The following is an 18,334-nucleotide window of genomic DNA, read 5'->3' on the forward strand; positions in this document are numbered from 1 at the left end:
TGATGCTCACAATGGCACGGAGTGCTGTACAGAGAACTACAGAAAGGCTCACTTCCCAGCAGGAGATCTGATTCGGTTTTCCTGACCGCACCCGAGGATGCTAAACAGTGCAAGGTAATGGACAAGCATCTGTGGATGGACATGCCTGCCTGATACTGTAGATTTGGGTTCCCGAATGAGAAAGGTTGTTATCTGTTTGAGAGTCGCACCCCATGTGCTCCCCTGTCAGTTGTGTCCTACAGGCTTACACTGGAAAAACACAGCACTGGCATCAATGTCTCCAAGACAAAGGTTATGCACTTTCAGCAATAAAAAAAAACCCGAATAGCATTGTTTGGACATACGCCTGTTATTCATAAATATCGAACATTGAGGCTTACATTAAAAATGATACCCAAGAAATGTTACGAAAGAAACAATTAGTTTGTCCTGACTTACAAACATTGTATGAATTTTTTTCAACAGTAAACAACCACTGAAATAAGCAAGGAACACTTGTTTTCAATGCTTTCCTTTTTTCTTTTTTACAGATCCTTTTACAGGATAATAATGTTCGATTAAGGGAGAGCTTCATTTAGCAGCAGCAGCACAAAAACGATCACACTAATATTACATTTGCCTCAGTTGCCTTCTACTTCTTCCACTCATTTAAACACTGGTCTTGAAAATGAGGAATAACACTTCTTTTATTTTTTTCCACTGCTCCGGTTTTGTCATGTCTATGTCCCACATGTAATTCAATCTTTACATACCCTTAACTAAATCATTGAGTAAACTCTTTGCATTCAATTTGAATTCGATGTCCTGTGAGTTTTTGCATTCGATTTAGACATTGGAGTTGAAAAGGGTGAATGGAACACAAATGGCTGTGTTATTGCCACAATTTCACTTTTGTGCACAGTTTTACCATTACCTGGCAAACAATGTGAACATGAGCACAATATCCGAATGAGAGTAAAGCCGGATTTATTATATTTGTTTTTTAACAGGCACCACTAGACCCTGTTATTAGTACACTAAGAGCGGGCATGCTTACTTATACCGCTGACTGTTAGATTGTCAAAATAAACCCAATGTCTTCATCCGGCTCGATCTTCTTTCCCCCGAATTGGTTATTTTAATAATAATTTCAATTTAGGCAGCCATTTTTTCCTGCAAATGGGAATTTGGTAAGGGACAGTCTACAGCAATAAACATGTATCCGTCGGATTGACTAGTAGTAGTTTCTTCACAGTGCTGCAGCCAAACCTGTAAACATTATTTTAAAAATACACTTGGCACAAAAAAATATATAGTTTACCAAAATAAATGAGGGATGAGTTGCAGATTCTGGTGGTTTTAGAAGTGAGCATGGTATTAAAATACTAGAATGTAGAGGTAAACGTTCTCGGTTATATTTTTATAAAGGATTAAGCTATATTTTTTAAACTCTTAAAAACGTTCTGCACCACATTGAAAAGGTGATACCCACTGAGAACAGCAATACAAATCAGACGCAAGGTGCAATTTGTTACCCTGTATTCTCATTTTTAAGCCACATATTATGCAAGAAATACATTTGTTTTGTATGTTATAGAGCAGGCAAGCTTGAATAAATCTTCAAACAGGAAATATATTAATAGAATAAATCTGTAACATGACTTATTTTTTCAACCTTAGATTAAAATATTTACAACTAGAGTGTCTTTGACATGCATACTGTTCTACAGGCACCAATGATGGTGAAATATTTTCTTTTGAGAATACCTAGGGGGCTAATTCCCACGCTTATTTGCGACTTCAGGTTTGGAAAAGGGGCATAAAACTCTCTACTCCTAAGATGGAAATCCTGATTCCTGGAATCAGGATTTGAAAAGGATAGTTGATGATGTGTCAGAAAGGGAAAGGAAACTAGGTGCTAATAGATGGTAAAGAAACAGTGGTCGTCAAAATGTAAGAATATCCATAAAGTTGGATCTTTGTGGGATTCACAAGTGTTGTGCAGGTGATTAAAGTGGTTTCTATAGAGTGAGAATAATGTTCCCTCTTGAATAAAATCCGCAAAATATAAAGTGCAAATGCACTGTTCTCCCTCAACCTAAGCAGGCAGATTGTCCATGGGAAGTTCTGCTTGGTGTAGGTAGGGAAAGAGAGACTATGCTTAGACCTGGAAATAGAGAGGAGGTCTAGATTTCTAGGACCAAAGCCTCAATAAGAAGTTTGGCGAGCCACAAGATAATCATAGATCGAAGAGAAGAGTAGCTTCTTCTCTACTCAGATTTAGGATTTTATTTGTGAGCTCAGGACATTAGCTAGTTTTGATGCAACACCAGTGAAAATATTTATTGTAAATGCTTTCACCAGTAGACCAGATACTAACTAAAGGCAGGTGTATGGTGATGCAGGTTTATATGAACATTCATTGTTAACTCTGCCATGGTTCTTTCAAAATGAGAACCACCATTTATTTAATCTATTTAATGGCTGCAACAATCATATTGTCTCGCAAGATTTATGCAATTAGAATTAATATAATAACTTTTACATTATCTGTCATGGAAAAATGCATAAAAAGGAAGCAGCAACTATGAACATCTTATTCTTTAATCATCTACTTGAACCTTTCTAACAAAAATAATCTGAGAAAATCAAAAGTATAGAATGTGGCTTGGAGAAAGCAAACATAGAAGGCTCTTCGTTAATCCCAGGCCCCCTCTCTTCAAGAGGGAGTTAGGCCAGGGCTGGTTATTTCTGTGGCTGGGCTGCCCAGATAGTCACTGGATTTTAAGCTGGTGAGTGACTTGTAACTTGCAACAGATGTTAGAGAGCCGCACAGGCCGAGCATGGATGGGGTGTCCTCTTTTCCTGCAGAGAGAGAAAATGACTCATATTACTGCTGAATTTACAAAGCAAGAAGAGGTATTTGTTTTTCGAGAGTCACCTTCAGTGAGGGGGGAAAACAATATAATGTATGATTGGCCTATATACCAAAGCCCTCAAGGTTCTTTATTGTGATGACATTTCAGGCAAACAGTTATTAAACTAATACGTTTTTTATTAGTTAAAGTAAATATTGTTTGTGTGTGCACTAGATAGTTATAGATAGGTCTGCTTTTCCATAGATGGGGCATTTGTTAGTTTGCTAATAACTTTGGCTCCGTGCGATGAATCTTCCCTAAACTTTCCATAAATAAAGTTGATTTACCTCAGCTCCTTCCTGGAAAATTTCATGGTGATCCATCCAATGGGAACCGAAAGAGAAAAAAGGGGTGCCATAACACAAAATCCCAATGCATTTTCTATAGACTTCTTTAGACAAGGCTACTGCAAAAACTGCTGATAGAATTGCACCAAATTCACCAAGATGCAAGATTTTGGTCAAAAGATTGAGCTTTTTGTGATTTGGTGTAAATCCGTTCAGGAGTGTTTGAGAGTCAAATATAATTGCATGTTTTGGCAGTTGGGCTTACAAGATTCCTGTGCTGTCCCATGAGAGCGTGAAATAAATAATTGAGCCCTGTCATTGGTTGAGAGCCACATTCTCTCAGTGAGCCTGCATGCTCTTGTGGGGGTGAGATGCACCCACGAGTCCCACAAGAGCAGGCATTCTGATTATCTGCTTGTTGGAATGTTAAAAATTGTCACCATTACTGTTTACTGTACAAAATTGGAGGTGTTGTGGAAATTAAGTAAAACAGCTATACAAGGGGGCAGCAGATAGGAATGCTGTTCCCCTAGATTTAGAGAGTAGATGTCCAAGGGATAACTACTGTGAAGATAATACATCTATATTGTTTTTAAGGAATTTTTACGATCTCACTGGACTCTCACAGGATCGTAAAAAGTAAAAGGAGTAGATGAGTTCTCAATACACTTTATTAGTAGTAGTACATATTGTGGCCTTTGTTTTTGAGAAGGAGTGGGTAAGCGAAACATACTGTGATGAGTAGATGCTTAATTCTTATTTTTTTTATGTTACGATCTTGTGAGACTCTCACTGGGTCGTGAAAAGTAGAAAGGAGTAGGTGATCTTTAAATACCTTGTAGTATGCACACTTGTTACTGTGGGAATGATTCTTACTTGAGATGGTGTTTATCAGAGCCTGCTAATTACGCCCATTGGCTTGGTAACAGTTGTGAGCAGAGTGCAGTCTCTTCCCACACCCTACTATGCACACTCATTATCAGAGAGAGAAGTGTTAGGAGGTAGGACAGTCCCTGGACAGAGCATACTATGCACACCTGTCACCCAAGAGAGAGGTCTCAGCTGAGACACCAGTGTCTCTCCACACACCCTACTACACATCAGTCATCTGAGAGAGAGGTCTGAAAGGAGAGGCCAGTCCATGTACACACCTACCTACGCACACCTATCATCCACGACAGGGTTCTGGGAAGAAAGGCCAGTCGCCCCAACTACATCCTACTATGCACAAAAACCATCTGAGAGCAGTCTCAGGGGGGAGGGACAGTTTCTCTCCACACACCCTACTACATACATCGGTTATCGGAGCGAGAGGTCTGTAATGAGAGTCTAGTCCATGCACACACCCTATTATGCACACCTCTCATCTGAGAAAGAGGTCTGACAGGAACAGTTGTACCTCTCCACTCACTACTACGCACACCCGTCATGTCCGAGAGAGATCTCAGCGGAGACCAGTCTCACTTCCCACACCCTACTACTCAAACCTGTCATCTGAGAAAGAGGTCTGGAAGGAGAGGTCAGTCTCTCCACACACACTAATTGCACATCTGTTATCCGAGACAGAGATCTGAAAGTACAGACCAGCCTATCCATATAGCCTACTTTGGTCATCCCTCAACGGAGAACGAAGTCTGAAAGCAGAGGTGGGTCACTCCTCACACCTTACTAAGCACACCATAATCTTAGAGAGGGGGTCTGAAAGGAGAGGCACTCTCTCTCGAAACTCTACTACGCACAGCTGTCATCCGAGAGAGAAGTCTCAAAAGAGGCTAGTCCATCCTCACTCACTACTATGCAAATCAGTCATCTGAGAGAGAGGTGTGAAAGCAGGGGCCACTCCTTCACCATACCCTACTACGAACACCTGAGGGGTTGGATTTAGGTTTGGTAATTAGAAATTCACTGAAAACCCAAAGATTAAAGTAATGTTTTATTTAGGTTAATTTCACAGTAACATTGATGTTTTGAAGTAAAAAGAAACATAGAACTTCAGCAGTTATACTTAGGAGCACTGACTATAATTTGTGCCTCTGCCATGCACTCCTTATGACCTCACATAAGGCATGCTCTATGACATCATTTATGAGATGAGACCAGGAAGGGTCAAAGTTAAAAGGAGGGTTAAAACATCATTGATAACTTGGTGCAGTTTCATGGATCTGCAGGACACTTGGTAGAAGTTTAAGAGGTTTAGCTCACTCTTAAGTTTCGTGAAAATGTACCAAGGGTTTACAGTTAAGGGGGAAACGTATTAAATATGGATATGATGGAGCTGTTCAATTAAGCTGCATAAACATTTTGCAAACTGATTGCAAGTTAAATGCATGGCACGGTTTTATATATCATCTGGTAAAAGGGGTATTGTCAAAAACACTTGATTTCTAATAACTTTGGTGAAATTTCATAGATCTCTACGAAATTTGGCACAAACTTGGCATGGTGGCATCTGAGATATAGAGTTGCATGCAGCTCTGTCAAGAAGGAGCATGGTTAAAGGGGAGGGGTGCAATAAGTGTTCTTTTACTAAACCTCTTGATACATCAGAACAAAATTCATCAGAGGTATAAAGGTTTAGCTTTCTGTTAGTATATCAAAGTGGGCCCAGTGAAGCGATCTTCGGGTCAATTCGGATCTGACAAGGGGCTGTTAAATTAAAGGGGGGGAAGATGTATAAAATCTTTGATTTGATAACTTTGCCACCATGTGGCATGAATGCTGCAATACGGGACTGATTTTAACCTGCTTGTGCTGCTGGCCGCATGGGAGGTTTGATGCTTGCAGCAAACCACTATTGCACATGGCAAAAGACTATAAGCAGTGGCAGTTAGTAACAAGATGGGTTTGTACAGGACCTGACCTGTGGGCACGATCTGCAGTCATTCCTAACTGCAAAAAGCAGAGGGTAGCATGCAACAGGATAGAAGCATTATCATTCCCCACCAACTCAACCACACACCAACCCTATATAGCCATACAACACCAGTAAAACACATTTACCTTCGTCCTGAACAAATACAGTTAACAGAAAGTTATGGTTAGCTTTTGTCTTAACACATTCATGCACATGTAAAACAATCTCAGAAATTCACTCAAAAAACAAAGTTAAAGTGCAGTTACAATTATGAGCTAAAACTTTAAACCACTCAATATAGTTCCCAGTATAGTTGGCTCCAGGGTTCATGGTTCAAACACCTGCTATGCAAACCACAACTCACACCAAATGCAAAACTTATGAGGTGACACTATTTATATCGAGAAATAGGAGAACTTCACACAAATTAGTTAAAGTGCAACACATGCAATGAGATCTCACTACATATCAATAGTGAAGTAATTCAAAATGTTGGAGGCATAAGAGAAGACTGGGGGGAATTGGATAAATATGATGCTCTGCAGATAATTGGAAATTGTGAACCCTGTTCATCTAAAAAATGGCTCACTCTTCCACGTTTTTAATTATGTGGTATGGGTGTTTTAGTCTGCTTCATAGATATCAAACGTTTTTTTATGTGTATGGTGTATCAATTGTGAAATTAAATTCAATTGTGACTTTATACTGAATTGTTGAATGGGCATATGTGTATAAAGATAATGAATTTAAGGGGATTACATGTCTATAATAACCCTTGCTCACCCCTATGGTAGCTTGGCACGAGCGGCCAGGCTTACCCCAGAGGCAGTGTGTGAAGCATTTGCACATGAACAGAAATACAGTGAAAACTTTACATAAGGACACCACACCAGTTTTAGAAAAAATATGCAATATTTATCTGTGTAAAACAGGACCAAAACAATAAAAATCCACCATACAGTATTCCAAAATACCAATGAAGCAAAAATAGACTTTATATACAGTTCTTTGAAGAAGTCGATAGCTCGGACTGGGGCTATCCCTGCATCGTAAACAACAAATCCAACAGTGCTGACCGACAGCGGCATTGTGGGCCAGCTACAGAGAGCCGTAAAACAGTACCTTAGGAGATGCGAGGTGTTGAACCTTGCGGTGAGATCCGAGGAGCAGCGTTGGCAGCTGTTGGTTCCAGAAGTCGGTGCAGCGGGGAGTTGGGCCCTTGAAGTCACGCGCGTTGCAGGTCAAACTCCTTGAGTTTGAAGTCAGGTGCGCCGGCAGCCATCGGGGCTGCGGTGTAAAGCAGAGCGGTGCGACTTGCGGTGATCTCAGGTCACGTTGCAGGCAGAAGCTCTGTGATATCGTCCAGCTGTTTCGGTGAGACCAGGGATGCGATGCGAAGTGTGGCGGTGCTCATTGCGGTGCTGACATTTTACAGTGCAAGCCGCAGTGTCATGATTTCTGAAGCACTGTCATTGGTAGACCCAAGGCTGTGGTGAGGTACAATCCAATGAAGTATGCGGGCCCCACAGGCAGGGCCGGACTGGAAACCAAAACCAGCCCTGGCAAATTTTGCCAGACCAGCACCCGTCCGGCGCGTAGCGAGCACGCGTAGCGAACGCAAGCGAGCCCGACCGCTACCAGGGGGTTTGCAAAACGATAGACCAAAATGGTGAATTTTACAGCACATTTTTCATTATATATTCAAATTGTATCAACTTTCAAAGCACAGTAAATAGTAGATGATGACCCTAAAGAACATCTGGTTACCCACCCAGTCATATGTACCCATAGATATTCTTTCAGAGAGCATCAAAAATAGTAAAAGTGAGACCAGCCCTTATACTCTCCAAATCATGTACTGCCAAAAAATTGAATAAAAGATCCCCCTAGAATCCAATTCTATCTCCGATCTGGCATCAAATAAGTATGGTGAAATAGTTGATGCAGACAGAATCGGAGCAGCCCCCAATTTTGTATTGAAATGGCCAGCCAAAATCATATTGAATGGCAAACCCAAACATGACCTTGTACTCCTATTCGTCAATATATCCACAAAATACAACAGCTGGAAAAAGATATCTAAATTAAAAATTATTATAATAATGTACTAGAACCAGTGCTTAATTTGAGCCGAGGCTTTCTGGTGCTAAGCACCAGCACTTAATTGGTTTACGGTGTTCGGCACCAGCACCTAATTGTCAGCACCCTACTTAGAGCACATGGTGGCGCAGCTCATCTAATTTAGAGATGAGCAGAACAACGTTAGTTTAGGAATACAATATACATTAAAATTGATAATACCTGCCTCCCAATCATTCCTTTAGCTTTGGGGACCTGGAATAATCTGAACTTTTGCATTTACGCGCGCCAGAGAGATGGTTAGTCATTGTTTTGGCGGCGATGGGTGGTGCAAGCTGCAGTGGCTTCCTGGTCAGAGCCCTGGAACTTAATATTTTACAAATTAAGCACTGACGAGAACCAGACCCAAGTTGAGGCCCCACTTCAATTCAAAAACCTGCATTTCCCCCGCCTCCCCCCGAATATAACTGAACAATATTACTACCAATGTTGAACTTAAGCCATGTAGCCAATCCCACCTTGGCCCGGCCAGAAGGCATTGGACAGGCATGGAGATTATAACATTTACACCCATCATAAAATACATCACCCATAACCCAGGTGTCTTGCAAAAGTATGATGTCATAGTTGTTCATAATCTTACACCAATCTGCAATTAACATTTCAGAAGCCAGACCGGCAACATTTCAACACAACAATTTGAAAGTCCCCTTGGGCTGGTTAGATGACTTATCCCTGTGTTCTAATTATATACCACCGCAGCAGGGTATTTCTGCCCACTGGGAAAGGCCTGCCCTCCTACCAGGCTCAGGGAAAAACAGGGAAAATAAGTTAGCCGTTCTGTACAACATTGCCCACATGGCAAGCCAACATTTCTGGAATGATTCAAAAGGCACAAATTACAAGTCTCTGGGAAGTGTAGGCGGCCAGGACCAGAACTACTAATCTGCCCCGCAGCACTCCATCAATCATTATCCTCAAAGCCAGATGGAACCATAAATGTATTCTTGGACGTGAATGGATTCGCCTGATACAGAAGCTGGAAAGACGTGTTCCTATTATCATGAGCAGAGTTAACCGGATTGAAATATTTGTAAACAAATCCCAGGGGTAGAACCCTTATTTTCACAAATTGAAGCAAAATCGATCCTTCTAAATGCATTTGTGAGTCTAATCATATACATGGGTTAGAGGAAAGCTAGGAGGTGTTGCTAGTTGTGGCTAGAGCAGAGAGTAAGAATATATTGGCAAATTTAACATACAAGTTCAATTAGCTTTACACATCCCTAGGCTCCCCAAATGATTAACTACTTTGTGATATTGTTTGCTCACAATACTTACACACTTTTACCTATGGGGCAGTGGCATTCTGGGACAACTGTGCAGATTGTCAAACAGAGCCCTGTGTAGATGTTTTAGGGTACTCTTTGCGAGGCCTAATTCAGTCAGCTGAGCTCACACTATACTGAAATTCAATCTTCAGAGATCTTTCCTTGGAAGCTCAGTCTTTCAAGCCTGTGACAGGAGGAAGTATGCAGACCCAAACTCCACTATGGATAGTTTGGGTGCAATATAAAAATCACGGTGTGACCATCTGCAGACAGTACTAACTGATCTATGGGATGCGGGATGCAGGCATGCGTGATTTCTAAAACCCTGAACAAAAATATAATTTCTTTGAAGTTAGCTTTAATAAGAACTTTGAGGTCTATTCTAAACTAAATAATGTTTATAGATCATGAAATCACACGTCCCCCCCAGTATTATTTGAGATAAGCCCTACCTTCAAGATTTAGGCAAAAGCTCATTCGCTGGCATTTTATATCCCTCCCATTAAGAGAGTTATACATCTTATAGTTCCCGTGGGTTTATAGAGGAAACATTGATAAATATGTTATGCTTTGCCTGTTTCTTTAAATAGACTTGAAACCTTAAGGGTACATTTTCTGGATAGAAAGCGGAATAAGAAACTGTTAAGAAGTGATTAAACTATTCCTGAAACTTGATTACCTTAGCGTGATGGAATAATGTAAAACACAAGTTGATTCAGATGAAACATGCTGCAAAACGTTTATGAAATGTTACTTTGGCCACTTTCTGTTAGAATAGCCTGTGAATCACTCCCAACTCAGTGGCTAAGGTCCTGATTTCAATGTTTGCGGATGGAGTAATTTCAGTTGGTCTGATTTTGGACTTTACGCCTGCCAGGCAGAGACTACTCTGCCCGCCAAACTTATAAATGACTACCAAGTGAAGGTAATGTATAAAGGATTGGTGGGAACCCCGATTATAGCAGTTCCTGTCAATGCATTTTCCTGTTTGGCGCAGGGCTCCGTCAGCAAGACACAGCTCTGTACTAAACAATTTTATTTTTTTATTTTCAAAAAGAAAATCCCCAAACTGGAAAATACAATTTAGCTTCACTGCCCCTTACCGCCAGGGTTTCCTGCAGGTGGCGGGCAGAGAAAACTGACCTGTAATTCATCTCATCTAAATTAGGTGGGTGGAATGACAGCTCAGTCTCCGACTGCCCTTAATCCGCAAGGCCATTGGAGGGGATTCATCATGTAGGAGACATAGTAGTCTCTGCCATTATTAGTCCTATAGGTCCATCCGCATATAAATTTGCCAGGCAAACCGCATTCTTGGCAGGGAGGATACTCTGTTACTATTGCAAGGGAATATCCTTACCACCAAGAATTAAATCTAGTCCTAAGTTATTTCAAAATTCTGTTTGACCACGACCTGGGTATGTCGATCATTTTATTGTACGTTTGTAATTGTTTTAGGTAATATAAATAACTAAATTATTCTATACAGGTCCCCCGCTTAATAGACAGGACCAGAAGTGCATTAAGACCAATCTACCATTGCCTGGAGTGCCACCTGTGGGAGAGTGGCCTGTTCCCTCCTACCGGGTTCCTGTCCTGCAGGTAGACTGCCGTCTGTACTGGCTGCTTTCAGGGTAATGTTGCACCTAGGAAGCTGTCATGTTGTGCACTGTATGCATGCGAGCTCAGTGATCAGCTGCCCTGTAGTGCAGCAATAAATATACACACAGAAGGGCCCAATCCATCCATAGAGTGCATTGCACCACACTGATCAACCACCGTACAACTTTATGTAAGGTAAGTGGGCAACATGTGAACAGTCCCTGTACACCGTCTGTCGCAGTGCTTGGCAGGGGCTATCTCACTACATTGAAACCACTTACCTGCAGGCTCAGACATATCTCTGGAGTAGGCGCAATCAGCCATTGAGTTATCACACTAGAGATGAAAAATCTGACCTCAGAGTTACACAAAAATATCAATAACTATGTGTGCTATAACTCACAGAACTTTCTCAGTAGGTTTGGAACCTCTTATCTATATTTGCAGTGAATGCATTAACCTGCTGATCTCTCTCTGTAGGATTGGAATCTATCACATTCTAGTTACATTCAGATGTTTGCAGTAACTCCCAGAACTTTCTCTGCAGCAAGGACATTTACCTTTACCTCTGGAGCCTCCCTGCTTAGATTAGAAAGCTTGACAGGTTACACATGGTGCTCGACAGTAGGTATGGTCACCAAGCAAGACATCCCACTGACTCGGCCTGAAACAAGTGAGCTGCAGGTACCACACAGACCTCTAACAAAAACTCGGTGAACTGCACTTTCTTTAACTGAGATCTCCGCAGTGGACACATTAACCTCATAAAGTATCCCTTTTTAAACCCGAACATGCAAATTATATTCATTTTTTTTGTTTCTTCATGCCATGATTTTCCTTTTTTTCTACCTTGTTGTGCTCGATTGTCCCTCTCTTACAGTCATATTGACAAACGTCATCTATGTTCCCTTCTGTATGTTGCTGCTTATGTCTTTTTTCATTCTTTTTCTTCTGTGTCATTCTTTTGCTCTTATACACACCCACCTCCTTTTAATTCTATGCCTGTGGGTATTTATTTAGAACTACCTAAAAAGCAATGGAGCTCTGTAGAAAAGTGGAGGTGAAGGTCGGAGTACAGAGGACCGGTGAGGTGGTCAATACAGGCAGGACAAGGGGGTGTCCTCCCAGCTGGGATTCACCATTTAGTGGGATGCCAGGGGAGGTGGAGTTACCTAAAGAGGAGGGTCTTTCATTTTTTTCTGCAGAGCTATAACCCCAAGATTTGTGCCACTATTACTCAGCCCCTACTGGTACCCCACTGAGGACCTACTGAGGCCAACCTGGAAATTATAGAGACCAGACTTAGTGGAGCAGAAATCGTCCGTAATCTTTATTGTGCATCCAATATCGAGCAGATCACCCTAAAAATTCCAAGTAGGTCACATCTCCTCAGTGACTACGATCAGTGGACAAAGTACCAAACAAAACGTCATTTTGTATGATAAGCCGGGATCTAGAGGGATCGCCAAGTGGGGCAGGCCCTCCAAGGGTAGCCCTTGGCTATTCTCAAGCAAAGGAGGTCTTTTGGGTTTTTAATATGTTTCCAGGGTGTCTTTGTGCACCTAAACTCTGCTAAATCGCCTCGTTTGCATGATAATGGTTGAGGCTCCTAAAAATCTCTGCATGGACAGGTGTGAAAGTCATCAGGCATGGGTGCTGATGTTCTCACCCAAACAAAAGAACACCTGTGGATCTATGACGCTCCTGCAACAACAAAAGACAAGGAATACAATTCCCAACAAACGGGACTTTGAAATGCTAAACTTAAATGTGGCGTAAAGACCAGAACTGCCAACTGGAACTGGGGAAAGTCCTCTTCAGCCTCCAGCAGGAAGGAAGCTCGCCCACCAGGCCTGTCGCCCACCGCACCAGACAGTCAGGGCATCAATATCTAGGCCTCCTCCCATATGACGTGACGCTGCCCCCCTGGCCCCCCAGTCCAGACAGTGCTGTGCTGAGCCCAGTCAAAGGTAAGAAATGTATTCACCGTGACAGAACCTTAAGACTAGATAGGTCAAGTGAGGATGAGTTCAGGCCTGGATGTGTTGGTATAGATGACATGAGTTTGCGCTAGCCTATTCAAACATCTTCACGCTGTCTTTAGTAATGCAGAGACAACCTGCAATGTAAATTCAGGTACCACCACATAAGTCAATCAGATCTGGCCAGCGCACCGATGCAAGCACTCACCTGCGGGCAGCAGTCCAGACAGGGGAAATTAAATTTTGGGGCGTGCCACTCTCTTTCCAGGCTGTCCTCTCTGGCGTCGCTCCGAATGCTGCCTACCTCGCCTCAGTTATGCGCACTTTCCCATTGCACATGTGCATTAGAAGCAGACCCCACCCTAAAAAAAATAATGGCGCGCGGAGGCGTTGACATATGCGCGCCGCGTCTTCTACACAACAAGCAACATCATCATCATGGTGGTCAGGTGACAGCATCACAGGTCAGGTGGTGATGTGATGTAGGTGTGTACTGTGTAATACCCATGATTTAATGTACTCCTCTGAAGGGAGCAGTGTGACAGGAGACAGACATATTATTGCTTCTACATGAAACCATCTTGGTATCACACCCATTCAGTTCTCCCTTCCATTCTTCAACAGTGCTGTGATCACAACCTGTGGTTCAGCAGCACCCATCCCATCAGAGTCAGGGGGATACTGCGGCCCATCAGAAGTAATACCCCAATGTCCATGGCAGCTCTGAAGGATAGAAACGAGAGTGCGAGGCCATAAGAGGTGAACATGTAATAGTCTAAAGCACTTCATTAAATTTCTCACCAATGGTTGTCAGCCTGGCAGACAGCCCTCCACAGTCCAAGCAGCCCAAACAACCTATCCAAAGGTGCAAGACTCATAATTCTGTTGAACATTTCTCCAGGCAGCAAGGAATGAGGACAAGAGGCGGGAAACCCCATACCGCAAAGTACCCTAGGGCATGCTCCTAGGTAGAGGTGATGCAAGGAAGGCTACAGCAAGGTCCAATAAATAAAACATACAAAAATGGCAGCGCAAGACAATGCTTTAGGAGAAGGCAGATAACTGGAAAAAGACACCGTTAAGTAGGGAATTTCCATCAGCCTGGTAAAAATGTTCTTGCATTTGTAAGTTGCTCCGTAAGATTTCACATTTGTAATTTGTTTCCGGTCTTCCCATTTGCTCCAAACCTCACTGCCTTATTCCTTCACAATGGGACATATAAGGAATTAGCATCTTTTCCAGAGAAGCGCGGGGCAGCTCATGGGACAGGCCAGCCACCCAGTCCAGCAAAAGAATTTTAACAACAAGAACTCCATTTACAGAAACCGGGGGCCCACAGATTGAGAGGGCTAAAAGAGAATCTAAAACAGAAAAAAACTAACTTCTGACTGGACTGCTACTCACTCAAATATACTGTACCCTAACCCCGCAGCCCCACCCAATACATACTCATTTCCCTACTACACATACGCCAGGCTCTGGGAAAAAAAAATCATTTACAATGTAGACCCAATCCTATTTCAGGTGGAGAAATGAACCGTTCAGTAAGGAGGACACGGAAAAGGAGAATGCTGCGTCACTCAGAAGGGGGTGTAAACAGAAGGCTCACAGACATGTGTAAAGACTCATGAGGGAAACCATGTGCTCCTTGCTATCTGCACGTTAGTCTTGTAGGGATGGGGCAGAGGCTGGACAGACATCCGTTTAAGCCAATAGGTGAAGAAACAGAACATAAATAGACCAAAACAAGTTATCAATCCCACCAACAGGCAGTGCAATAATCAACAGACCACCTCGCCTCACCCGCCAGGGAGGGAGGGAAGGCCCACCATGATACTAAAAGAGGTGACGAGCTATGGAGAGGAAGGGGATGGTCCTGTGGAAGCATCACTTGTCTTTCTTCCTTTCATCAGAGGGGTTCTCGCCAGGTTGGGATCCGGGCTCCTCCTCTTCCATAATGTCCCGTTGCTTGGGCAGTTTCTTGTATTTCTGTTACAACTTGTTCAGGTTGAACTCCCGAATCACGTTCTCCTCAGATAAGCTCCAAGATACAGCCCTTGACTTCTTGTCGACTTGTGGCCTTCGCAGAACTTCCTTCCCACCCTGGAATAAAATCAGCGAGGAAAGCTGCTTTATGAGAGGAGACGTGCTGACATTATACCTGGTGCTGACATCCGGGTAGCATCCAATGTCCACTTTCCTGAATTTCAGGCCAGCACAGTTGTACTTTAGGGAGAGGTCCACATTTACAGGCGCGAAGGACTGACATTCCAAGGACCAGTTGGCAAAGAATTCCACGAGCCAGGTCACTCGTTGATCTTCATCAATCTCCTCATCGATGGTCTTGTCGTTGAAATATTTGATATATTCTGGTCCCATGGGGAGAGGGGATGTACAGGTCATCAAGAACACTAGGCACAGGGTGAGATAGAGCAGTCCCATCCGGATGTCCACACAGAAGAAAAGAATTGCATTTGCCACTTTACTGAACATGAAGATGTTCCCCATGTGTTGCTCAATGATGATGGAGCTCCGTTTCTTCATCATGACGATGGCGCTGAGGAACATCAGAATCTCGACCTCCCTTCCAGTCAAAGTTGCAGGAGTTGCCGTCCTCGCCCTGGGTGGGCAGTGCCAGGCACAGCGGCGGCGCCTTCTGCACCAGCGGGAAGGCGAGCGAGAGCAGAGCTGAGAAGAGGTAGAAGGGCCGCGCCAGCCATCATTCCGCATTACTGGATCTGCTGAAGCATGGCGCTTCTTCTTGTGTTTGCGCTGACATGTCGGTTGGTTCTGCTTACTCAGAAGTCACAATTTTGTTTTTCGTTGAGTCACAGTATGGGTTTTGTATTTTCTGACTAGGCACAAACATTGGCTGGTTTTACACAGTCACAAGTCGGATTTTGTTTTTTTGCTGAGTAACTCTACAGCGCAAGTCTGCATTAACAAACATCAGCCGGTTTTGCTCTGATTTTTGCTGAGTCATGAAACCTGATTTCCCAGTGAGTCATGCTTCCCGAAACTGCTCACCACCCCCACCCGGATTCTTGCCGAATCATGGTGGGCTAAAAGGAGGTGAATTTACATGCACTAACCATACCAACCTTTTAGAAGAGGAAAGTGGAAGTTAAAAAAAAAAACAATCGGAGAATGTACTTCCCCCATGAGCTTCTATTGAAGCAGATGCGATTCTAAGCGGGAGACTGCCAAAATATAGCAAGTTTGGGTTTAAATAATCCGGAGTCTCCTGTCTGAATCGGGTTTAGTGGCATGTATGCAGTGCACCACAAAGTACTTGCCTCCTAAAAAAGGTGTCCTATTCAGGTAATACATTTAATACACTAGCTTGTCTGAAGCTGGAGTATGTTGTACATACGATATGTTAATTACCTAAAATATGCAGTTTTTGAGGTCTCTGGTTATTGTATTCTCTCTAAGGTCTGTCTCATTCTCTGGGTCCGAGGTCTATCTTATTAGCTCCCTCTCTTGTCTATCTTGTTCTCTTTTGGGCATGTCTTATCCCCTCTATAACGTCGGTCTCCTTCCCTAGCAGTTCTGTCTCAGCCTTCCAGGCGTGAGCCATCGCGTGAGCGGCGGGGCCGACTAGAGTACAGCAGGGCGAGCAAGGGCGCCAGGACCGGCATGGTTCAGGGTTACTGGACTGGAGCAGGGGGTGATGTCATCATGGAGCGTGTGATACACTGTAGGGCCGGCCGGCGTGCTGGCGGCCACTTAATCAAAATTAAATTATGTATTTGAAATCGGCGCGGCATTGCCAGCATGAGTTCTCATGCTGGCAGTAGAGAGCTGATTTCAAATAAATTATTTTATTTTGATCAGGAATCGTGCTCCCGTTCAGACAGGGCAGCGGCCTGATTGTGCTTAATGTTTGCAGCGGCGTCGTTGACGGAGTCAGGTTACCTTTTCCCTCTGTGGTAGCTGAAACATCCAGTTCCAGAAGTTCGTACCCAGAGGATGTTGAAATCTTTGGTTTCCCTGATACTTCCAACATGAGGTAAGCTCTACACCTTGGAGAAACTTAGGATGCAGAAAACACAGTCCAGTCCTTTCCCTGCCCAAGACAGAAGCAGCAACTGCTAGCCAACCCAGAAAAGCACAGAGCAAAGTGGTAGTCTCTCTTCACAGCTCTTTCAGCTCTTATTCCTGGCAGGTTTCTTAGACCAGCAGTATTCTAAAGTTCTGGGGCCAGGGCCCCAATATTTATATCACATTTCCCTTTGAAGTTGGCACAAACAAAGTTCCACTGGCATACATAATCCAGTTCTGCTGGCTCCGGCCAGGCTCTCTCCAGGGGGTGGAGACAACATAGTGGATGATAGACACAGTCCATTCAGGTGCAAACAACTCCTGCCATTACTCTAAATGCAGCCAAGACTATTCCACCTGGCTATGAGTCATCCAGGAAAGGAAGAACAAGCGTCATCCAGGAAAGGAAGAACACGCCTCAACCCCCCCTGGTGTCTGTCTAGTGTGAGTGCTCAAACCAGCCCCTGTCAGTCTAAAACCCAGACAGCAGAAACGCCACAGGCAGAGGCACATAGATGGTTAGACAAGAAAAAAAAAAACTTTCTAAAAGTGGTATTTTAACACAGACAATATCAAAATCATCTTTACTAAAATATGTATCATTATATCCTGAGCTCAGGGAGGCTAAACTCCATTTCTCTACCTTATCCCAATGGAAAGTTATGCTTGTAAGATGTTACAAAGCAACCCTCATGTAAACCTATAAGACAGATAGCCTTGCAATAGTGAAATACTCTGTATTTTGTTTTTGATTATCGGGACATGTCCTAACTTACACATAAACTGCACCCAGCCCATAGGGGTACCTTGGGCCTAACTGAGGGGGATGCCTTACATGCAAGAAAAGGTTACGTTTGGGCATAGCAAGTGGGTGCACTTGCCAGGTCGACATGTCAGTTCAAAATGCGCATAGACACAGCAGTGGCAGGTCTGAGACACCTTTGAAAGGCTACTTGTGTGTGGGGCACAGCCAGTGATGCAGGCCCACTAGTAGCATTTGATTTACATGCGCTGGGCACACACTGTACCGGGATTTACTAGTACATCAGATAGCCCATTCATGGAAAACTGATCATACACAATTTACATGGAGAGCATATGCACTTTAGCACTGATTAGCAGTGGTAAAGTGCCCAGAGTCCTAAAACCAACACAAATAGGTTTAAAATGGGAGGCCAAAAAGTCTGAGGGTGAACCCACTGAAAAAGCCAAGTCTAACACCATTTTATAAATACAAGTCTTTAATTTATATGAATGT

The 18,334-nt window shown here is 43.2% G+C and overlaps 1 protein-coding gene and 1 pseudogene across 1 annotated transcript in view; both read right to left on the bottom strand.

Moving 5' to 3' along the window:
- Window positions 1-2,569: 2,569 nt before the first annotated feature.
- The window catches only part of RUNDC3B (RUN domain containing 3B), a 1,007,829-nt gene continuing 992,064 nt past the window's right edge, over window positions 2,570-18,334 (bottom strand). The window contains exon 11 of the mRNA XM_078663594.1: window positions 2,570-2,844. Within this exon, the coding sequence (XP_078519720.1) occupies window positions 2,699-2,844 (146 nt within the window). The 3' untranslated portion in view covers window positions 2,570-2,698. The remainder of the gene's footprint in view (window positions 2,845-18,334) is intronic.
- LOC144784663 (thioredoxin-related transmembrane protein 2 pseudogene) lies at window positions 15,025-15,600 on the bottom strand (annotated as a pseudogene).

The sequence above is a fragment of the Lissotriton helveticus genome, chromosome 10 (genome assembly GCF_964261635.1).
Source record: "Lissotriton helveticus chromosome 10, aLisHel1.1, whole genome shotgun sequence".
NCBI classification, from domain to species: Eukaryota; Metazoa; Chordata; class Amphibia; order Caudata; family Salamandridae; genus Lissotriton; species Lissotriton helveticus.